This window comes from Eleutherodactylus coqui, chromosome 9 (genome assembly GCF_035609145.1).
Source record: "Eleutherodactylus coqui strain aEleCoq1 chromosome 9, aEleCoq1.hap1, whole genome shotgun sequence".
In the NCBI taxonomy this organism is placed as follows: domain Eukaryota; kingdom Metazoa; phylum Chordata; class Amphibia; order Anura; family Eleutherodactylidae; genus Eleutherodactylus; species Eleutherodactylus coqui.
Genome location: NC_089845.1, coordinates 11,794,092 through 11,818,830, shown reverse-complemented (window position 1 = coordinate 11,818,830; position 24,739 = coordinate 11,794,092). Strand labels below are relative to the sequence as shown.

General features: G+C 47.2%; 1 protein-coding gene across 7 annotated transcripts in view; it reads right to left on the bottom strand.

The window, feature by feature from the left end:
- Nucleotides 1–24,739, bottom strand: part of LOC136578925 (poly(rC)-binding protein 3-like) — a 645,331-nt gene that overhangs the window by 207,569 nt on the left and 413,023 nt on the right. For all 7 annotated transcript variants that reach the window (XM_066579119.1, XM_066579121.1, XM_066579120.1 and 4 more), the window contains exon 8: nt 15,791–15,919. In XM_066579119.1, the coding sequence (XP_066435216.1) occupies nt 15,791–15,919 (129 nt within the window). The remainder of the gene's footprint in view (nt 1–15,790; nt 15,920–24,739) is intronic.

The window sequence follows — 24,739 nt, the reverse complement described above, 5'->3', positions numbered from 1 at the left end:
GCACACCAAAGTTTCCCTGCGCAGCCTTCAGCTGCACTCATGCCACACGCTGGCCTCATAGCCACACCACCCTCATGTCTATTTATAAGTGCGTCTGCCATGAGGAGGAACCGCAGGCACACACTGCAGAGGGTTGGCACGGCCAGGCAGCAACCCTCTTTAAAAGGGGCGGGGCGATAGCCCACAATGCTGTACAGAAGCAATGAGAAATATAATCCTGTGCCACCGCCATCAGGAGCTGCACACGTGGGCATAGCAATGGGGAACCTATGTGCCACACACTATTCATTCTGTCAAGGTGTCTGCATGCCCCAGTCAGACCGCGTTTTTTTTTATAAATAGTCACAGGCAGGTACAACTCCGCAATGGGAATTCCGTGTGCACCCACAGCATGGGTGGCTCCCTGGAACCCACCGGCTGTACATAAATGTATCCCATTGCAGTGCCCATCACAGCTGATGAAACGTCAGCTTTAATGCAGGTGGGCAAAAAATTAATTGGATTACACTGTAGGCGAGGGCCCCCAAAAATTGGTGCACTAACAGTACTAATGTACGTCAGAAAAATTGCCCATGCCCAACCAAGAGGGCAGGTCAAACCCATTAATCGCTTTGGTTAATGTGGCTTAATTTGTAACTAGGCCTGGAGGCAGCCCAGTTAAAATAAAAATTGGTTCAGGTGCAAGTTTCAACGCTTTAATGAACATTGAAACGTATAAAAATTGTTTACAAAAATTATATGACTGAGCCTTGTGGGCCTAAGAAAAATTGCCCGTTCGGCATGATTACGTCAGGTTTCAGGAGGAGGAGCAGGAGGAGGAGGATGAATATTATACACAGATTGATGAAGCTAAAAGGTCCACGTTTTTGATGGTGATAGAGAACGATGCTTCCATCCGCGGGTGCAGCCTACGTATTGTTTAGGTATCGCTGCTGTCCGCTGGTGGAGAAGAGAAGTCTGGGGAAATCCAGGCTTTGTTCATCTTGATGAGTGTAAGCCTGTCGGCACTGTCGGTTGACAGGCGGGTACGCTTATCTGTGATGATTCCCCCAGCCGCACTAAACACCCTCTCTGACAAGACGCTAGCCGCAGGACAAGCAAGCACCTCCAGGGCATACAGCGCGAGTTCAGGCCACGTGTCCAGCTTCGACACCCAGTAGTTGTAGGGGGCAAAGGCGTCACGGAGGACGGTCGTGCGATCGGCTACGTACTCCCTCACCATCCTTTTACAGTGCTCCCGCCGACTCAGCCTTGACTGGGGAGCGGTGACACAGTCTTGCTGGGGAGCCAGAAAGCTGTCAAAGGCCTTAGAGAGTGTTCCCCTGCCTGTGCTGTACATGCTGCCTGATCTCTGCGCCACCCCTGCTACCTGGCCCTCGAAACTTCGCCTTCGGCAACTAGCGCTGTCGGATGGGAATTTTACCATCAGTTTGTCCGCCAGGGTCCTGTGGTATAGCATCACTCTCGAACCCCTTTTCTCTTCGGGTATGAGAGTGGAAAGGTTCTCCTTATACCGTGGGTCGAGCAGTGTGTACACCCAGTAATCCATAGTGGCCAGAATGCGTGTAACGCGAGGGTCACGAGAAAGGCATCCTAATATGAAGTCCGCCATGTGTGCCAGGGTACCTGTACGCAACACATGGCTGTCCTCACTAGGAATATCACTTTCAGGATCCTCCTCCTCCTCTGGCCATACACTCTGAAAGGATGACAGGCAAGCAGCATGGGTACCCTCAGCAGTGGGCCAAGCTGTCTCTTCCCCCTCCTCCTCATGCTCCTCCCCCTCATCCTCCTCAATGCGCTGAGATATAGACATGAGGGTGCTCTGACTATCCAGCGACATACTGTCTTCTCCCGCCTCCGTTTCCGAGCGCAAAGCATCTGCCTTTATGCTTTGCAGGGAACTTCTCAAGAGGCATAGCAGAGGAATGGTGACACTAATGATTGCAGCATCGCCGCTCACCATATGGGTAGACTCCTCAAAGTTTCCAGGGACCTGGCAGATGTCTGCCAACCAGGCCCACTCTTCTGTAAAGAATTGAGGAGGCTGACTCCCACTACGCCGCCCATGTTGGAGTTGGTATTCCACTACGCTGCTCATAGAGCCTGGCCAACATGTGGAGCGTAGAGTTCCACCGTGTGGGCACCTCGCACAGCAGTCGGTGCACTGGCAGATTAAACCGATGTTGCAGGGTCCGCAGGGTCGCAGCGTCCGTCTTGGAGTTGCGGAAATGTGCGCTGAGTCGGCGCACCTTTCCGAGCAGGTCTGACAAGCGTGGGTAGCTTTTCAGAAAGCGCTGAACCACCAAATTAAAGACGTGGGCCAGGCATGGCACGTGCGTGAGGTTGCCGAGCTGCAGAGCCGCCACCAGGTTACGGCCGTTGTCACACACGACCATGCCCGGTTGGAGGCTGAGCGGCGAAAGCCAGCGGTCGGTCTGCTCTGTCAGACCCTGCAGCAGTTCGTGGGCCATGTGCCTCTTCTCTCCTAAGCTGAGTAGCTTTAGCACGGCCTGCTGGCGCTTGCCCACCGCTGTGCTGCCACCCCGCGCGACACCGACTGGTGGCGACGTGCTGCTGCTGACATATCTTGATTGCGAGACAGAGGTTGCGTAGGAGGAGGAGGAGGGTGGTTTAGTGGAGGAAGCATACACCGCAACAGATACCAGCACCGAGTTGGGGCCCGCAATTCTGGGGGTAGGTAGGACGTGAGCGGTCCCAGGCTCTGACTCAGTCCCAGCCTCCACTAAATTCACCCAATGTGCCGTCAGGGAGATATAGTGGCCCTGTCCGCCTGTGCTTGTCCACGTGTCTGTTGTTAAGTGGAACTTGGCAGTAACCGCGTTGGTGAGGGCGCGTACAATGTTGCGGGAGACGTGGTCGTGCAGGGCTGGGACGGCACATCGGGAAAAGTAGTGGCGACTGGGAACCGAGTAGCGTGGGGCCGCCGCCGCCATCATGTTTTTGAAAGCCTCCGTTTCCACAAGCCTATACGGCAGCATCTCCAGGCTGATCAATTTGGCTATGTGCATGTTTAACGCTTGAGCATGCGGGTGCGTGGCTCCGTACTTTTGCTTGCGCTCAAACACTTGCGCTAGCGACGACTGGACGGTGCGCTGAGAGACATTGCTGGATGGGGCCGAGGACAGCGGAGGTGAGGGTGTGGGTGCAGGCTGGGAGACGGTCGTGCCTGTGTCCTGAGAGGGGGGCTGGATCTCAGTGGCAGGTTGGGGCACAGGGGGAGAGGCAGTGGTGCAAACCAGAGGCGGTGAACGGCCTCGTCCCACATTGTGGGGTGCTTGGCCATCATATGTCTGCGCATGCTGGTGGTGGTGAGGCTGGTGGTGGTGGCTCCACAGCTGATCTTGGCGCGACAAACCTTGCACACCACAGTTCGTCGGTTGTCTGCACTCTCAGTGAAAAACTGCCAGACCTTTGAGCTCGTCGGCCTCTGCAGGGTGGCATGGCACGAGGGTGCGCTTTGGGAAACAGTTGATGGATTATTCGGTCTGGCCCTGCCTCTACCCCTGGCCACCGCACTGGCTCTTCCAACCTGCCCTGCTGCTGCACTTGCCTCCCCCTCTGAAGACCTGTCCTCAGTAGGCTTAGCAAACCAGGTGGGGTCAGTCACATTATCGTCCAGCTGCTCTTCCTCCGAATCCTCTGTGCGCTCCTCCCTCGGACTTACTGCCCTTACTACTACCTCAATGATAGACAACTGTGTCTCATCGTCATCGTCTTCCTCACCCACTGAAAGGTCTTGAGACAGTTGCCGGAAGTCCCCAGCCTCATCCCCCGGACCCCGGTAACTTTCCAAAGGTTGGGCATCGGTCACGACAAACTCCTCCAGTGGGAGAGGAACCATTGCTGCCCATTCTGGGCAGGGGCCCGAGAACAGTTCCTGGGAGTCTGCCTCCTCCTCAGAATGTGTCATTGTAATGGAGTGAGGAGGCTGGGAGGAAGGAGGAGCAGCAGCCAGAGGATTCAGTGTTGCAGCAGTGGACGGCGTAGAAGTCTGGGTGGTCGATAGATTGCTGGATGCACTTTCTGCCATCCATGACAGGACCTGCTCACACTGCTCAGTTTTCTAATAAAGGTCTACCGCGTGGACCCATTAATTGTGAGATGAATCTGGGGACCCCTGAAACTCGCCTCTCTCCTAATCCCGCAGCAGTCGGCTGCGATACACGTGGATCAGGAGCTCGACCTGTGCCCACACCCTGACTTGGGCCTCCGTGTCCTTGCCCGTGTCCACGTCCTCTAGGCCTACCCCTACCCCTCAGCATGGTGTATTATGAGTAGAGCAGAAACAGAACGCTGTAATTAAATGTGCCGCTTATTTGCCTGTGGTTGGAGGCTGACTTCGCTTACGGAACGCACAGCAGAGCCAGGAAACCATTTTGCGCACGCCTGTAGTGAGACGTAGGTGCGTATCACTGAGCTAGTGGAATTCACAGCTCAGAAGCAGTCAAGTGGCCAAAGGCCAGTAGTAGGCCTTAAGTATTTTGCTTCTATTTTTTTAAAATGCTGAGCTGATACAGCAAACAGATACTGTAGGCAGCGTATAATATTATGTATACTGTTTCCCTCTGCCGGGATGATGGCGGTGATGTAACGGAGACAGCAGAGGTAGGAAACAATTTTGCGCAAGGCTGCTGTAACGCTTAGCTGCGTATTAATTAGGACTTCTACCCCCAGCAGACAGATACTGTAGGCAGCTAATAATATTATGTATACTGATTCCCTCTGCCGGGATGATGGTGGTGATGTAACGGAGACAGCAGAGGCAGGAAACAATTTTGCGCAAGGCTGCTGTAACGCTTAGCTGCGTATTAATTAGGACTTCTACCCCCAGCCGACAGATACTGTGGGCAGCGTATAATATTATGTATACTGCTTCCCTCTGCCGGGATGACGGCGGTGATGTAACAGAGACAGCAGAGGCAGGAAACAATTTTGCGCAAGGCTGCTGTAACGCTTAGCTTCGTATTAATTAGGACTTTTACCCCCAGTAGACAGATACTGTAGGCAGCGTATAATATTATGTATACTGATTCCCTCTGCCGGGATGACGGCGGTGATGTAACGAAGACAGCAGAGGCAGGAAACAATTTTGCGCAAGCCTGCTGTAACGCTTAGCTGCGTATTAATTAGGACTACTACCCCCAGCAGACACGCAGTACACTGAAGACTGTCACAGGCAGCCCAAAGATAGTATTTTTCCCCAACTTTTTTGAAAAAGCCCACTGCCTATATAGACAGTATATCTCTTTCACCTTTCCCTCTTTCCCTGCCTCACCAGTACTGCCCCTATACTGAGTAAAATGACTGCAGACTGAGGACGCAATGGTCTGCACGCCCGATATACAAAAAAAAAAAATTTGTGCAACACTGCTAAAAGCAGCCTCAACAGTACTGCACACGGTCAGATGTGGCCCTAAGAAGGACCGCTGGGGTTCTTCAAGCCTAATATAACTCCTAATGCTCTCCCTATAGCAGCAGCAGCACTGTCCCTGATCTATGTCAGAATGCATCTGTGGCGAGCCGCGGGCGAAGCAGATTTTAATACTCGGGTGTCACCTGATCTCCCCAGCCACTCACTGCAGAGGGGTGGTATAGGGCTGGAACATCACAGGAGGAAGTTGTAATGCCTTCCATGTCTTTCTATTGGCCAGAAAAGCGCACTAATGTCTCAGAGATGAAAGTGAAAGTCACACGAACATCGCGTGGTGCTCGTCTCGAGTAACGAGCATCTCGAACACCCTAATACTCGAACGAGCATCAAGCTCGGATGAGTACGCTTGCTCATCTCTAATAGTTAACCCCTCCTGCAGAATCAGATCATCTCTGAGAGGCAGCTGCCAGTAAAATCTGTTTGAAAGTTCTAACAAGGCTTGAAACTAGGCCTTCCTGGGTCAGAAGCGAATGATTGCCATTCAAGTCTCAAGGTCCAGATGAATTACCATATATACTCAAGTATAAGCCTAGTTTTTCAGCTCATTTTTTTATGCTGAAAAAGTCCCCCTCGGCTTATACTCGAGTGAGGGGAAAAAAAAACACAAAAACCTCGCAATACTCACCTCCCAGCCTGCGATTGTGTTCCCGACCGATGGTCTTCCAGGCAGTGCAGCAAGCTGCTTGAGAATACGCCCCTCTGTCATCTCCCTGCTCAGCTTTGAATTCCCCCACTGTCAGCACTGTGTGGGTAAGCGCTGTGATTGGATTGAGTGCCAGCCAATCACAGACAGAGCTCCATCATTCACAGCCATTCAGTGAATAACATTACTGAATGGCTGTGATTGGTCTATTGAGCGCCGGCTGTGATTGTCTGACGCTCGATCCAATCACAACGCTTACTTACACAGCGCGGACGGCGGGGTAATTGAAAACCCAGTGGAGAGAAGTCTGAAGCAGCTTGCCGCACCACCGGGAAGACCATCGCGCCGGGAACACAGGTGCCGTCTGGGAAGTGAGTATTGCATTCCCCCTCCCCAGTATATACTTGAGTATAACTTGGCTTATACTCGAGTCAATAAGTTTTACCAGTTTTTTGTGGCAAAATTATTGACTCGGCTTATACTCGGGTCGGCTAATACTCCAGTATATACGGTACATCCGAGGATATTAAAGGAAGCAGCAGAGGTAATTGCCGAACCACTCGCCATAATCTTTGAAAATTCCTGGAGAACAAAAGAAGTCCCAAAAGATTGGAAAAGGGCAAATGTTGTCTTCAAGAAAGGGAAGAAGGTGGATCCAGGAAACTACTTTTAACAAATTATTACACAGCATGCATGCAAGAACTTGGATAACAATGGAGTCGTTAACCAGAGCCAGCATGGGTTTCTGACAAACAAGTCATGCCAGACTAATCTAATTTCCTTCTATGGCAGAATCACTGACTGGGTTGATCAGGGATATGCAGTGGATATAGTATGTCTTGACTTTAGTAAAGCATTTGACAAAAGTATCTCATGCCGTACTTATTGAAAAAATGCCCAAATATGGGATTGACTAGGCCACTGTTAGGTGGATTTACAACTGGCTGAGTGATCTTACTCACATCTAAGTGGAAGAATGTATCAAGTGGGGTACCACAAGGCTCTGTCCTAGGCCCAGTGTTGGCCAACATTGTTATAAATGATCTGGAGGAGAGAATTGATGGGAAACTGATCACATTTGCCAATGACACAAAGCTAGGAGGGATAGCTAATAGAGATGAGCGAACGTACTCGTCCGAGCTTGATACTCGGGCGAATATTAGCGTGTTCGGGATGCTCGGTACTCGTAACGAGTACCACGCGATGTTCTGGTTACTTTCAGTTTCCTCTCTGAGACGTTAGCGCGCTTTTCTGGCCAATTGAAAGACAGGGAAGGCATTACAACTTCCCCCTGTGACGTTCAAGCCCTATACCACCCCCCTGCTGTGAGTGGCTGGGGAGATCTGATGTCACCCGAGTATAAAAATCGGCCCCTCCCGCGGCTCGGCTCAGATGCCTTGTGAGTTAGCTGAGGGAAAGTGCTGCTGCTGGTGCTGCTGTAGGGAGAGCATTAGGAGTTAGTGTAGGCTTCAAGAACCCCAACGGTCCTTCTCAGGGCCACATCTAACAGTGTGCAGTACTGTGTTAGCACTGTATTTTTTTTTTTTTTTTCAAAATTGGATCTGCAGAGCATTGCGCCCTGCAATAGGGACAGAAGTGGTGGTTAGGCAGAGAGAGTGTTAGCAGTGAGTGTAGGCTTCAAGAACCCCAACGGTCCTTTCTAGGGCCACATCTATCCGTGTGCAGTACTGTCCAGGCTGCTGTTAGCAGTGTTGCATATTTTTTTTTTTTTCTCAAAACCGGCTGTGCAGACCATTGCACCCGGCATTAATACTACAGGGATAGAATTGTGTAGGCAGGGCCAGAAGACATACATTATTCATTGAATAGACGCAGTGTGGCTTGTCCTTTGAAAAACAAGGGAAAAAATTCTATTTTGGCTGCAGGCTTGCGCCAATTTCTTTCCTGGCTTGGAAATCACTTGTAATACAGCATGCTGAGGGGTAGGGGTAGGCCTAGAGGACGTGGACGCGGCCGAGGACGCGTAGGCCCAAGTGAGGGTGTGGGCACAGGCCGAGCTCCTGATCCAGGTGTGTCGCAGCCGACTGCTGCGCGATTAGGAGAGAGGCACGTTTCTGGCGTCCCCACATTCATCGCCCAATTAATGGGTCCACGCGGGAGACCTTTATTAGAAAATGAGCAGTTTGAGCAGGTCCTGTCGTGGATGGCAGAAAGTGCTTCGAGCAAGCTATCATCTACCCAGAGTTCTGCGCCGTCCAGTGCTGCAAATCCGAATCCTCTGTCTGCTGCTCCTCCTTCCTCCCAGCCTCCTCACTCCACTACAATGACGCATGCTCAGGAGCGGGAAGACTCCCAGGAACTGTTCTCGGGCCCCTGCTCAGATTGGGCAGCAGTGGTTCCTCTCCCACCAGAGGAGTTTATCGTCACTGATGCCCAACCATTGGAAAGTTCCCGGGGTCCGGGGGATGAGGCTGGGGACTTCCGGCAACTGTCTCAAGACCTTTCAGTGGGTGAGGAGGACGATGACGATGAGACACAGTTGTCTTGCAGTGAGGTAGTAGTAAGGGCAGTAAGTCCGAGGGAGGAGCGCACAGAGGATTCGGAGGAAGAGCAGCAGGACGATGAGGTGACTGACCCCACCTGGTGTGCAACGCCTACTCAGGACAGGTCTTCAGAGGGGCAGGCAAGGGCAGCAGCAGGGCAGGTTGCAAGAGGCAGTGCGGTGGCCAGGGGTGGAGGCAGAGCCAGACCGAATAATCCACCAACTGTTTCCCAAAGCGCACCCTCGCGCCATGCCACCCTGCAGAGGCCGAGGTGCTCTAAGGTCTGGCAGTTTTTCACAGAGACGCCTGACGACCGACGAATAGTGGTGTGCAACCTTTGTCGCGCCAAGATCAGCCGGGGAGCCACCACCAACAGCCTCACCACCACCAGCATGCGCAGACATATGATGGCCAAGCACCCCACAAGGTGGGACGAAGGCCGTTTACCGCCTCCGGTTTGCACCGCTGCCTCTCCCCCTGTGCCCCAACCTGCCACTGAGATCCAACCCCCCTCTCAGGACACAGGCACTACCGTCTCCTGGCCTGCACCCACAGCCTCACCTCCGCTGTCCTTGGCCCCATCCACCAATGTCTCGCACCGCACAGTCCAGCCGTCGCTAGCGCAAGTGTTGGAGCGCAAGCGCAAGTACGCCGCCACGCACCCGCACGCTCAATCGTTAACCGTCCACATAGCCAAATTTATCAGCCTTGAGATGCTGCCGTATAGGGTTGTGGAAACGGAGGCTTTCAAAGCTATGATGGCGGCGGCGGCCCCGCGCTACTCAGTTCCCAGTCGCCACTACTTTTCCCGATGTGCCGTCCCAGCCCTGCACGACCACGTCTCCCGCAACATTGTACGCGCCCTCACCAATGCGGTTAGTGGCAAGGTCCACTTAACTACGGACACGTGGACAAGCACAGGCGGGCAGGGCCACTACATCTCCCTGACGGCACATTGGGTGAATTTAGTGGAGGCTGGGACAGAGTCAGAGCCTGGGACCGCTCACGTCCTACCCACCCCAGAATTGCGGGCCCCAGCTCGGTGGTGGTATGTTCGGCGGTGTAGGCTTCCTCCACTAAAGCACCCTCCTCCTCCTCCTCAACCTCTGTCTCGCAATCTAGATGTGTCTGCAGCAGCAGGACGTCGCCAGCAGTCGGTGTCGCGCGGCGTGGCAGCACAGCGGTGGGCAAGCGTCAGCAGGCCGTGCTGAAACTACTCAGCTTAGGAGATAGGAGGCACACGGCCCACGAACTGCTGCAGGGTCTGACAGAGCAGACCGACCGTTGGCTTGCGCCGCTGAGCCTCCAACCGGGCATGGTCGTGTGTGACAACGGCCGTAACCTGGTGGCGGCTCTGCAGCTCGGCAGCCTCACGCACGTGTCATGCCTGGCCCACGTCTTCAATTTGGTGGTTCAGCGCTTTCTGAAAAGCTACCCACGCTTGGCAGACCTGCTCGTAAAGGTGCGCCGGCTCTGCGCACATTTCCGCAAGTCCCACACGGACGCTGCCACCCTGCGCACCCTGCAACATCGGTTTAATCTACCAGTGCACCGACTGCTGTGCGAGGTGCCCACACGGTGGAACTCTACGCTCCACATGTTGGCCAGGCTCTATGAGCAGCGTAGAGCTATAGTGGAATACCAACTCCAACATGGGCGGCACAGTGGGAGTCAGCCTCCTCAATTCTTTTCAGAAGAGTGGGCCTGGTTGGCAGACATCTGCCAGGTCCTTCGAAACTTTGAGCAGTCTACCCAGGTGGTGAGCGGCAATGCTGCAATCATTAGCGTCACCATTCCTCTAATATGCATCTTGAGAAGTTCCCTGCAAACCATAAAGGCAGCCGCTTTGCGCTCGGAAACAGAGCCGGGGGAAGACAGTATGTCGCTGGATAGTCAGAGCACCCTCCTGTCTATATCTCAGCGCGTTCAGGAGGAGGAGGAGGAGCATGAGGAGGATGAGGAGGAGGGGGAAGAGACAGCTTGGCCCACTGCTGACGGTACCCATGCTGCTTGCCTGTCATCATTTCAGCGTGTATGGCCTGAGGAGGAGGAGGAGGATCCTGAAAGTGATCTTCCTAGTGCGGACAGCCATGTGTTGCGTACAGGTACCCTGGCACACATGGCTGACTTCATGTTAGGATGCCTTTCTCGTGAACCTCGCGTTACACGCATTCTGGCCACTACGGATTACTGGGTGTACACACTGCTCGACCCACGCTATAAGGAGAACCTTCCCACTCTCATTCCCGAAGAGGAAAGGGGTTCGAGAGTGTTGCTATACCACAGGACCCTGGCGGACAAGCTGATGGTAAAATTCCCATCCGACAGCGCTAGTGGCAGAAGGCGCAGTTCCGAGCGCCTGGTAGCAGGGGAGGTGCGGAGATCGAGCAGCATGTACAGCCCAGGCAGTGCAACAGTCTTTAAGGGCCTGGACAGCTTTATGGCTCCCCAGCAAGACTGTGTCACCGCTCCCCAGTCAAGGCTGAGTCGGCGGGAGCACTGTAAAAGGATGGTGAGGGAGTACGTAGCCGATCGCACGACTGTCCTCCGTGACGCCTCTGCCACCTACAACTACTGGGTGTCGAAGCTGGACACGTGGCCTGAACTCGCGCTGTATGCCCTGGAGGTGCTTGCTTGTCCTGCGGCTAGCGTCTTGTCGGAGAGGGTGTTTAGTGCGGCTGGGGGAATCATCACAGATAAGCGTACCCGCCTGTCAACCAACAGTGCCGACAGGCTAACACTCATCAAGTTGAACAAAGCCTGGATTTCCCCAGACTTCTCTTCTCCACCAGCGGACAGCAGCGATACCTAAGCAATACGTAGGCTGCACCCGCGGATGGAAGCATAGTTCTCTCTCACTATCCAAAACGGGGACATTTCTGCTTCATCAATCTGTGTATAATATTCCTCCTCCTCCTCCTGCTCCTCCTCCTGAAACCTCACGTAATCACGCTGAACGGGCAATTTTTCTTAGGGCCACAAGGCTCACTCATAGAATTATTCTAAAATTTTTTTATACCTTTCAATGCTCTTAAAAGCGTTGGAACTTTAACTTGAACCAATTGTTCGTTAAACTGGGCTGCCTCCAGGCCTAGTTACCACTTAAGCCACATTAACCAAAGCGATTAATGGGTTTCACCTGCCATCTTGGTTGGGCATGGCCAATTTTTACTGAGGTACATTAGTACTGTTGGTACACCAATTTTTATGGGCCCTCACCTACAGTGTAATCATAGCAATTTCTCTGTTCTTCGCCTGCACTCATGGTACAGAAAGGTGTGTGGGGTTGGCCTACACTTTAGCTGCATAAATGTAACTTGGGCCTTGGCTATACTGCAGCTACTGAAATGGAACTAAGACTGCGCTCCCACTATACTGCTGCTTCGGAATTGTTCCTGGGGCCTGTGTAGGCTGCTACTATTACTTAAATGGAACTTAGACTATGCTCCTCCTATACTGCTGCTTCGGAATTGTTACTGGGGCCTGTCTTGAGTGCTACTATTACTGAAATGGAACTAATACTGTGCTCCCCCTATAATGCTGCTAGTGATATGTTAGTGGGGCCTGTCCTAATGCTACGGCTGAAATGTTACGAATTCTGGGCTCTGCCTATACCGCTGCTAATGGTATGTCTCTGGGGTGTGGAAACAGAGGCTTCCCAAAGACATGATGGCGGCGAGGCCATTTCCCACCAACGCGGTTACTGTTAAGGTGCATATAACCACGGACACGTGGAGAGGACACGTAGTGCCTCAAAAACATCCCCCTCCTCCTCCAACAATGAAAACATTCTTGGCAAATGCCTTTGCATTGGTTCGTCTGGTGGCAGTCCAAGAATTTCCACCATCCCCCCGCCACGGCCCACTTAATCCTGGCCACATTCCGAAAACCAACAAAATACAACCGTGCTACTAGGTCCGCAGTCACCACCACATTACCACCAACGTGGTTACTGTTAAGGTACATATTACCAGTCTGACTGGGGCATACAGACACCTTGACAGAATGAATAGTGTGTGGCACATAGGTTCCCCATTGCTATGCCCACGTGTGCAGCTCCTGATGGAGGTGGCACAGGATTGGATTTCTCATTGCTTCTGTACAGCATTGTGGGCTATCGCCCCACCACTTTTAAAGAGGGTCGCTGCCAACCCTCTGCAGTGTGTGCCTGCGGTTCCTCCTCATGGCAGACGCACTTATAAATAGACATGAGGGTGGTGTGGCATGAGGGCAGCTGAAGGCTGCGCAGCGACAGTTTGGTGTGCGCTGTGGACACTGTGTCGTGCAGGGGGGAGGGGGGTTGGGCAGCATGTAACCCAGGAGAAGTGGCAGCGGAGTGTCATGCAGGCAGTGATTGTGCTTTGTTGGAGGTAGTGTGGTGCTTAGCTAAGGTATGCATTGCTAATGAGGGCTTTTCAGAAGTAAAAGTTGTTGGGAGGGGGGGGGGGCCCACTCTTGTCGGTATTGTGGCTTAATAGTGGGACCTGTGAACTTGAGATGCAGCCCAACATGTAGCCCCTCGCCTGCCCTATCCGTTTCTGTGTCGTTCCCATCACTTTCTTGAATTGCCTAGATTTTCACACATGAAAACCTTAGCGAGCATCGGCGAAATACAAAAATGCTCCGGTCGCCCATTGACTTCAATGGGGTTCGTTACTCGAAACGAACCCTCGAGCATCGCGATAAATTCGTCCCGAGTAACGAGCACCCGAGCATTTTGGTGCTCGCTCATCTCTAATAGCTAACACTAGGAAAGAGAGAGAGAGAGAGAGAGTATTCAAAAAGATCTAGAAAAGCTTGAACAGTTGGTGGCGACTAACAGAATGGTATTTAACAAGGAAAAATGCAAAGTCCTACATCTGGTCAAGAAAAATGAAAAAAGCACATACAGAATGGGAGGAATTGGGCTAAGCAGCAGCACATGTGAAAAAGACTTGGGTATAATAATAGATCATAGACTGAACATGAGTCAAGTGATGCAGCAGCCAAAAAGGCAAACGCAATTCTGGGATGTATTAAGAGAAGCATAGAGTCTAGATCACGTGAGGTAATTATCCCCTCTACTCTTCCTTAGTCAGACCTCATCTGGAATACTGTGTCCAGTTCTGGGCAACCCACTTTAAAAAAGACATAGACAAACTGGAGCACGTTCAGAGAAGAGTTACCAAGATAGTGAGCAGTCTACAAATCATGTCCTATGAGGAACGGTTAAGGATCTGGGAATATTTAGCTTGCAGAAGAGAAGGCTGAGAGGAGACTTAATAGCTGAAGGGCTGTCACAGTGCAGAGGGATCAGCCCTATTCTAATCTATACAAGGAAAGACTAGAAGCAATGGGATGAAACTGAAAGGGAGGAGACACAGATTAGATATTAGAAAAGACTTTCTGACAATGAGGGTGATCAATGAGTGGAACAGGTTACCACGGGAGGTGGTGAGTTCTCCTTCAATGGAATTGTTCAAAAAAAGGCTGGACAAATGTTTGTCTGGGATGATTTAGTGATCCTGCCCTGAGCAGGGGGTTAGACCCGATGACCCCGGAGGACCCTTCCACCTCTACCATTCTATGATTCTATGACATTCCAACAGCCATAACTTTTTTTTGTAGACATGACTGTATGAGGTTTTCTTTTCTCAGAGTCATATAGTACAGCTTTAAGTGCCATGTCAAGGTGCATAAACACTAAATAGCCATTTTATTACAAACAGCCATCTTATTTGTCCTCCTTTTTCTTTCAGAACCACAGCAATTTGTATTGAATAAATTTTGCAGGAATATTGGCCCACGCAGTCAGGATACATTTTTGCAGTTTCCGCAAATTAGATGGAGGCACTCACATAAAGGTTCATTAATTCATGTTGTTTGCACTTAATTTGGACCCTCTGATCAGACTGGTGCAAAAAAAACTGGCTTCATTCAAGACTGGAATGTTTTTCGGCTGCTCAGTGATCTACTTTAGCATTTTTTTCTCCCACTAGAGTGTTGCCCTTGTCTTTCTCTCAGACAGTAATGGCACTCGAACGGGTCAACTGCTGTCATAGCCTGTCCATGCAATTTGCTTGACTGTACACTGCCTGTTTGTATGAAGGATCCTTGACATCTTTTCTCCAGGATTTGTTTTGTCCACAGGATTTCCTTTCGCTTGAGGTTTTTTCTCGATCACACCATTCTCAGTCGACTCTAGTCACCGTTGTGCAGGAAAGCAATGGCATGGGGATAATCGAGAAAATTAAAGCAACTGCGTGATTTTTAAGGTCTTTTACTGGTCACCCTAAGGGCTCAGTCACACGAGCAATTTTTTCATGCATGCATAGGTGCGATTTTTACATGCGCTTAAAATTCTCACCTGCAAAAGATAGAACATATGGGTGTTAATAGACACGATCACGCTATTTTTTTGCGCGCAAAGTATGATTTTTTTCACGTGCCTACATACGAGCGTAAAAATTGCGTGTGTGACTGAGCCCTAAATATGGATAGGTGATAAGTGTTTTCTGGTACAACCCCTTTAATGGAAAAAAAACAACACTTTCTTTTTGCTTTATTCGGAGACTTTTACTTTTTATCTTTTATTTTTATTTACAACATCCGGGAAAAACTCCACATCAATGTAAATTCCAGGTCATTCATTATGCCTATGAATAAAAGTAATACAGTATGCAGTATTTAGGCAGAGAAGATCTTATAGACGACAGTGCTGTTTCTGCCTCTATTAAGACATGGCAACAAGATATTGGCAGGAGATCATGAAAAACTACCGTTAAAGTCCTTGGAGGTCCCTCTCCCATTGACCTGCTATGTTACATAGGAGAATCCACAAGGACCTATATGTGGCATGTAGCAGTGGGCTGAACGTGGTGTGAACTGTGCAGTACATGTCAGTTTGTACTCGTCTGGCAACGGCTTCTGGTCTGGCTGTTTATGCTGCGCTACCTGCAACGTTCTGCATTACAGCAAGCCCTGCTGACGGAGCTGAAAGCACAGAGGCTGAGCATGGCTGCTGGCTAAGGAGCGGAGTGCTTCCACACGGCTCTTGTCTCTTTCTATTTGATCACAGGAAGCAGACTGCAATAGTGTGATGCTGCTTGAAATGAAAAGCTCCTGGGCGGTGAGCAGAAAGGAAATAGGAGGTGGGAGAATATATCTTGTGCTACCATAGCTACAGAATGCATAGACGACTTTACTCACCTCTAACATAACTACACAGATCTGTTTCACACATTGGATGATAGCGTCAGGAGTTCCTGAAATAGTAACGGCACGCTCTGTTGAATTTGGTAGCATATCACCTGCAACTTGAACTTGAGCACCTGTGGACTAAACATACAAATGTCAGTATAACAATACCAAAACAGCTTAAACGTCATAATAGATGAAACCGAGTACAAGCAACCCTGCAGATTCACTAAATGGATCAGGGAGACCAGCCTACGCTCGAACTACACATACAAGGTAGGGGCTAGAATTGTAGAGGCCATTCCCAAAGTGACTTGTATCCATTTTCTGAAGAAATTGAGGCAAGAATCCTTACTTGCTTTTCATTCTTGATGCGTGCTGTATCATTAGCAACATGTTGTTGTCTCAGATCACGCAAATATCTACTAAACATTCACTGCATAGATTTTATTCCAAAGCGGCCAAAATCACACCACAGAAAATCCTGTTTGTGGAAAATGACATTAGTTGGGATTAAGAGAGACAGAAATGTGGCCCAGCAGCACTGGATGCCCTCGCTGGGCTGGATCAGCTGTATCTATGCAGCAGCCAGACGGGAACCCAAACCCCTGGTACCCAAAAAGATAGCCAAGTAAAAAAAGGCTTGCAGCATAAGCAGTGGCAGATGATGAAAAAACACTTTATTCACCCATAATGCAGGCAGGCAGCGACGTTTCCGCCAAAGTGTGGCCTATTACAAGCTTGACCGAAACGTCGCTGCCTGTCTGCATTATGGGTGAATAAAGTGTTTCTTCATCATCTGCACCTGCTTATGCTGCCAAGCCTTTTTCCTTTTTGTTGGGTTTAAGTCACTTTGGAAATGACCTCTTCAGTTGTAACATCTATTATGAGGAAGCTACAAACTGTCTATTTACTAGTGAATCTCCCCATACAAGTCAAGATGTGGTCATACTGATCTACTTGGGGCAGATGCTTTGAAGCATGCTTTCAGTGAAGTTTTTAAAGTTTGTAAGACATAAAAATGACCATCGAGTCCAGCCTATAATGTTAACCCAGAGAAGGCAAAAAGATCCCACAAGAGGTAGAAGCAAATTTAATATAAATAAGCCTACAGGCCATTTCCTGCGCACTCTTTGACCCCTTTGTGAGACCTCTGGTGGCTGACCTTGGTGTCAGTGGATTTGTTCTCACCACTACTGTAAAATCCTAACATTAGACTTTGGTACAGCGAGTCCCCTGTTAGAGTCGGTCAAAGTTCCCAATGCCGGTCAATGCCCCCTGTCCACGGATGTGAATTCACCGGTGCTAAATCACCGGCGAATCACGCCCTCTGAAGCTTTCCTTAGCATTTCTATGGAAAGCGCCGGCCCTCTGTCCACGAACAGAGAATCATTGCGATTCTCCGCTCGCAGCGGGCAATTCGCAGCATGCTGCGAATTGCCGCGATTCTCTGCAGTCAGCCTATCTGTCAGATAGGCTGACTGGCGGAGATTTGTCTGCTGGCTCCTTCTCCCGGGCGGCGGCTCCCACAACGGGATACCACAACGCCCATGGACAGGGGGCCTAAGTTTATGGGCGCGCAGCTAACTGTAGTGGCACGCAGTTATGGAGAGGGACGAGTTGCTTAGCAGACCCGTCGATCACTCATCACCTGGAAAGCAGTTGATCCACCAGAGAGGTCGGCATCATCAGAAGAAAGCCTGCAAAGTAGCTCCACAGAGTACTTCCATGCATGGGGCGCTGGTGCTCTTCCCCCTCCCCTGTCAGAGGCTCTCTCAGCACCGCTGCATTCCTCCTCCCCACCAGGGGTGGCAGAGTCTTTCCCTGCATGGGGTGACAGCACTCCTCCCTCCTCCCTTTGCTGGATTCCTCCTCGGTGGCACACACGCTGATAGCCCAGCAGACTCCCATCAGGTGAGAACAGGAAATCTGTATGGGAACAGCTGGCAGGGCCACACACACACATACATATATATATATATTGTGAGACGGTGACCGGCAAGGTGCTGGAGGGCAGGTATGTGTCGCCTAGGATGCTCTCCTATGCTGCCTTGGGGAGCGCTTGGGCAGATACGTGCCACCGAGCAGCCTGGGCTCGGTGGAGGAAGCCGGCAGTATAGTGTTAGTAGCATTAAGCCACTAACACGTTGTAGTATGTAAGTGGCTCCAAGCTACATAATCCGGGCCGGCTTTTCCTGGAGTGACCAAAGTGAAGGGTGGGATGATCACTCCCACGTACCAGGTGGGGCTGGTACCAGGCCATATAAAGCCTGGGCCTACAGGGCCTAGGGGAGAGCTGAGACCTTTGCAGGTCTGAGAGTCCTGGCTGGCTGTGTGCAGGAGCTATTTGGTTACCAGTGCGTAGACAGGGACGCTACATGTATAGTAAGTGCTCAGACGAGCAGGATTTACGTTATGTTTGCCTGATGTTAAGGCCTATATTTTGCTTTTGTTTGCTTGGAAATAAACCCGGGCAAAGCCTGGACTAAAGACTTTATCCTATGTGTCACTGTCTCTGACTGCTTATGCCCAGGTTGCTACCGATCCTAAACGTTAATCCCTCACAATATATATATATATATATATATATATATATATATATATATATACACACACACACACAGATATATACACATATATATATACATACATATACACGCACATATATACACAAATATAAACACACATATACATACATACACACACACAGCACACATACACACTCAGGTACACAGGCACAGCCCAGGTACACACACACACATGCAGGTACAAACACACACACACACAGCACAGGTAAACACACACAAGCAGGTACACACATAGTGCAGGTACACACACACTCATACGCAGGTACACAGCACACCTACACGCAGGTACACACACACTTAGCACTGCTACATGAGGTACACACACTCAGCATGGCTACACACAGGTACACACACTAAGCACTGCTACATGCAGGCACACACACTCAGCACTGCTACACGCAGATACACACACATCCAGCACTGCTACAGGTATACACACACACTAAGCACTACTACATGCAGATACACACACACTCAGCACTGCTGCACGCATGTACACACACACTCAGCACTGCTGCACACAGGTACACACACACTTAGCACTGCTACATGCAGGTACACACACTCAGTACTGCTATACACAGGTACACACACACTCAACACTGCTAGATGCAGGTACACACACAATCACTCAGCACTGCTTTACACACTCAGCACTGCTATACACAGTGCTATGCACTCTGTATAGCAGTGCTTCCAAGTTAGACGCTGCCCGACAGGGTACTAGAGCTTCCATACAAGTGGTCAGTTTTCTCTACAATAAATGTCTTTTTTGCTCTGATCATATATAGACAGTTGCATTTCATGCTGACAATTCCTTCTAGGTGCTTGACTGTCTTGTATTTGTGTATGTGTCCACATATATATGTACCTCTGTGTGCATGTACAGTTTGAGCCTCCAAATATATATATATATATATATATATATATATATATATATCGTATATACCGGCGTATAAGACGACTTTTGAACCCCGAAAAATCTGCTCTGCAGTCGGGGGTCGTCTTATGCGCCGGTAATATAAAAAAAAAAAAAGTGTAAAAAAAAAATAATTTATTACTCACCTCCCCCGGCGTTCTGTCGCGCTCCGGCAGGATGTCGCTCGCTGCGGCAGGCTGTCGCTCGCTCCTCGTCCCCGGCGCAGCATAGCTTTCTGAATGCGGGGCTTGAAATCCCCGCTTCCAGAAAGCTAATACACACGCCGGCAGCCATGACAGCATTGAATGGCTGTGATTGGCTGAAGGCGCACGTGTTAGCAATCACACCCATTCAATGATGTCATTGAATAGTGTGATTGGCTGAAGCCACGTGCGCCTTAGCCAATCACAGCCATTCAATGATGTCATGGCTGCCGGCGTGTGTATTAGCTTTCTGGAAGCGGGGATTTCAAGCCCCGCATTCAGAAAGCTATGCTGCGCCGGGGACGAGGAGCCAGCGACAGCCTGCCGGAGCGAGCGACATCCTGCCGGAGCGCGACAGAACGCCGTGGGAGGTGAGTAATGAATTTTTTTTTTTTCTCCACTGTATACCGGCGTATAAGGTGACTGTTGGGGGGTCGTCTTATACGCCCCATCGCCTTATACGCCGGTATATACGGTATATATCCACACATGAGCTGATATACCCGGTTTCACCAGGGTTAATTTGGTACAGATGCTAACTTGTTGTTCGCACAGAAAATTTTATGAAGTGGTGGTTACTTCAAAGGAACCGAGGACTAAAATATGTATACACATAGAGGAGCGTTAGATTCTCCTCAGACCGCATGTACCGATGTCCCTCTGCAGAATGTGCAACCCCTCCCACTCTCCTCACTTTATACCCTTAAAGGTAACACCCCTTTATATCAAAATTTAACCCCAGGCTGAATGCTGCCGCCCCTTCTTAGCTTTAATGGTATGCTCCATCCCTGCAGTCAATGGCCGCTTCCTTATGTACTTTACAGCCTTTCAGTAGATACACACAGAGGTGAGGTAGATTCTCCTCAGTATATACACGTAGAGGTGAGGTAGATTCTTCACAGTATATATACAGAGGTCAGTTAGATTCTCCTCAGTATATACACATAGTGGGGAGGAAAATTCTCCTCAGTATACACACATAGAGGGGAGGTGGATTCTCCTCAGTATATACACAGAGCGGGGAAGAAAATTCTCCTCAGTATATACACAGAGGTCAGTTAGATTCTCCTCAGTATATACACACACAGAGGTGAGGTAGATTCTCCTCAGTATATACACATAAAGGTGAGGTAGATTCTCCTCAGTATATACACATAAAGGTGAGGTAGATTCTCCTCAGTATATACACATAAAGGTGAGGTAGATTCTCCTCAGTATATAAACAGAGAGGTGAGGTAGATTCTTCTCAGTATATACACAGAGAAGTGAGGTAGATTCTCCTCAGTATATACACAGAGAAGTGAGGTAGATTCCACTCAGTATATATACAGAGAGGTGAGGTACATTCTCCTTAGTATATACACAGAGAGGTGAGGTAGATTCTCCACAGTATATACACAGAGAGGTGAGGTAGATTCTCCACAGTATATACACAGAGAGGTGAGGTAGATTCTCCTCAGTATATACACATAGAGGGGAGGTAGATTCTCCGCAGTATATACATAGAGATGAGGTAGATTCTCCTCAGTATATACACAGAGAAGTGAGCTAGATTCCCCTCAGTATATATACAGAGAGGTGAGGTAGAATTCTCCTCAGTTTATACACAGAGAGGTGAGGTAGATTCTCCTCAGTATATACACATAGAGAAGTGAGGTAGATTCCCCTCAGTATATATACAGAGAGGTGAGGTAGATTCCCCTCAGTATATACACATAGAGGTGAGGTAGACACTCCTCAGTATATACACACATAGATGAGGTAGATTCATCTCAGTATATACACACATAGATGAGGTAGATTCATCTCAGTATATACACAGAGAGGTGTATATATCTAACTAGCTGATATACCCGGCTTCGCCCGAGTTAATTTGGAACTGGTGTTTATCTGGTGTTCACACAGAAATCTTATGAAGTCGTGGTTACTTTAGAGATACCGGAAAAACATATGTTCACCATTTTGCATAGTTCTCTGTGTTACCCAGAAAACACCACGGGAGGTAACCATACAACGTTTCCTTTATGTAAAATGACATCAGGAAGTGAGAGAATTAGATTCCATACGTAAAATGTGGACGCTAATTCTTTTGCGCTTAGAATTGAACAATCGAGGTGGGACCCATTAGCTTTTCCTATTTATGACATAATCAATGCTCGTACCAAATTTCATGTTTCTATAACACCGGAAAGTGAGAAAAGAACATTCCGTACGTAAAATTTGGACGCTAATTCTTTTGCGCTAGAATTGAATATTCGAGTTGGGACCCATTAACTTTTCCTATTTATGACATAATCAATGCTCGTGCCAAATTTCACGTTTCTATGACACCGGAAAGTGAGAAAATTACATTCCGTACGTAAAATTTGGACGCTAATTCTTTTGCGCATAGAATTGAATAATGGAGTTGGGACCCATTAGCTTTTTCTATTTATGACATAATCAATGCTCGTGCCAAATTTCACGTTTCTATGACACCGGAAATTGAGAAAAATACATTCCGTACGTAAAATTTTGACGCTAATTCTTTTGCGCATAGAATTGAATAATCGAGTTGGAACCCATTAACTTTTCCTGTTTATGACATAATCAATGCTCGTGCCAAATTTCACGTTTCTATGTGAGAAAATTACATTCCGTACGTAAAATTTGGACGCCAATTCTTTTGCGCATAGAATTGAATATTCGAGTTGGGACCCATTAACTTTTCCTATTAATGACATAATCAATGCTCGTGCCAAATTTCACGTTTCTATGAGACCGGAAAGTGAGAAAATTACATATCTCATATCTATCTATCTATCTCATATCTATCTATCCCATATCTATCTATCTATCTACCTCATATCTATCTATCTATCTATCTATCTATCTATCTCATATCTATCTCATATCTATCTCATATCTATCTCATTATCTATCTATCTATCTCATATCTATCTATCGATCCCATATCTATCTCATATCTATCTATCTATCTCATATCTATCTTTCCCATGTCTATCTATCTCATATCTATCTCATATCTATCTATCCCATATCTATCTATCTATCTATCTATCTATCCCATATCTATCTTTCTCATATCTATCTATCTATCTATCTATCTATCTATCTATCTATCTATCTATCTATCTATCTCATATCTATCTCATTATCTATCTATCTATCCCATATGTATCTCATATCTATCTATCTATCTATCCCATATCTATCTATCTATCCCATAACTATCTATCTCATATATATCTATCTATCTCATATCTATATATCTATGTCATATCTATTTTTCCCATATCTATCTATCTATCTATCTATCTATCTATCTATCTCATATCTATCTCATATCTATCTATCCCATATCTATCTATCTATCTATCTATCTATCCCATATCTATCTATCTTTCTCATATCTATCTATTTATCTATCTCAAATTCATCTATCTCATATCTCTCTATCTCTCTCATATCTATCTATCTAATATCTATCTGTCTCATATTTATCAATCTATCTCATATCTATCTATCTATCCCATATCTATCTATCTATCCCATATCTATCAATATCATATCTATCAATCTCATATCTATCTATCTATCCCATATCTATCTATCCCATATCTATCTCATATCTATCTATCTCATATCTATCTATCCCATATCTATCTATCTATCTATCTATCTATCTATCTATCTATCTATCTATCTATCTATCTATCTATCTATCCCATATCTATCTTTCTCATATCTATCCCATATCTATTTATCTATCCATCTCCTATCTATCTATCTATCTATCTACCTCCTATCTATCCCATATCTATTTATCTTTCTAATTTCTATCTATCTATCTCATATCTATCTATCCCATATCTATCTATCTATCTCATATCTATCTATCTCATATCTATCTATCTCATATCTATCTATCTAGCTACTTATCTCATATATATCTATCTCATATCTATCTATCTATCTCATATCTATCTATCCCATATCTATCTATGTATCTATCTCACATCTATCTATCTATCTATCTCTCTCATATCTATCTCATTATCTATCTATCTATCTCATATCTATCTATCTATTCCATATCTATCTATCTATCTATCTCATATCTATCTATCTCATATCTATCTAACTATCTATCTATCCCATATCTATCTATCGTTCTCATATCTATCTATCTATCTATCTCATATCTATCTATCTATCTATCTCATATCTATCTATCCCATATATATCTATTTCATATCTATCTATTTATCTATCTCATATCTATCTATCTCATATCTATCTATCCTATATCTATCTATCCCATATCTATCTATCTGTCTATGTATCCGATATCTTTCTATCTCATATCTATCTATCTATCTATCTATCTATCTATCCCATATCTCTCTATCCCATATCTATCTATCTCATATCTATCTATCCCATATCTATCTATCTATCTATCTATCTATCTATCTATCTATCTATCTATCTATCTATCTATCTATCTATCCCATATCTATCTAACTATCCCATATCTATTTATCTTATATCTATCTATCCCATATCTATTTATCTATCTATCTCCTAACTATCCCATATCTATCTATCTTTCTCATATCTATCTATCCGATATCTATCTATCTCATATCTATCTATCTCATATCTATCTATCTCTCTATCTATCTCATATCTATCTATCTTTCTATCCCATATCTATCTATCTATCCCATATCTATCTATCTATCTCATATCTATCTATCTATCTATCTCATATCTATCTATCTATCTCATATCTATCTATCCCATATCTATCTATTTCATATCTATCTCATATCTATCCCATATCTATCTATCTAATATCTATCTATCCCATATCTATCTATCTCATATCTATCTATCTATCTATCTATCCCATATCTATCTATCTATCTATCGCATATCTATCTATCTATCCGATATCTCTCTATCTCATATCTATCTATTTATCCCATATCTATCTATCTATCTATCTATCTATCTATCTATCTATCTATCTATCTCCTATCTATCTATCTATCTATCTCCTATCTATCTATCTATCTATCTCCGATCTATCCCATATCTATCTATCTTTCTCATATCTATCTATCTATCTCATATCTATCTATCTCGTATCTATCTATCCCATATCTATCTATCTATCTATCTATCTATCTATCTATCTATCTATCTATCTATCTATCTATCTATCTATCCTATATGTATCTAT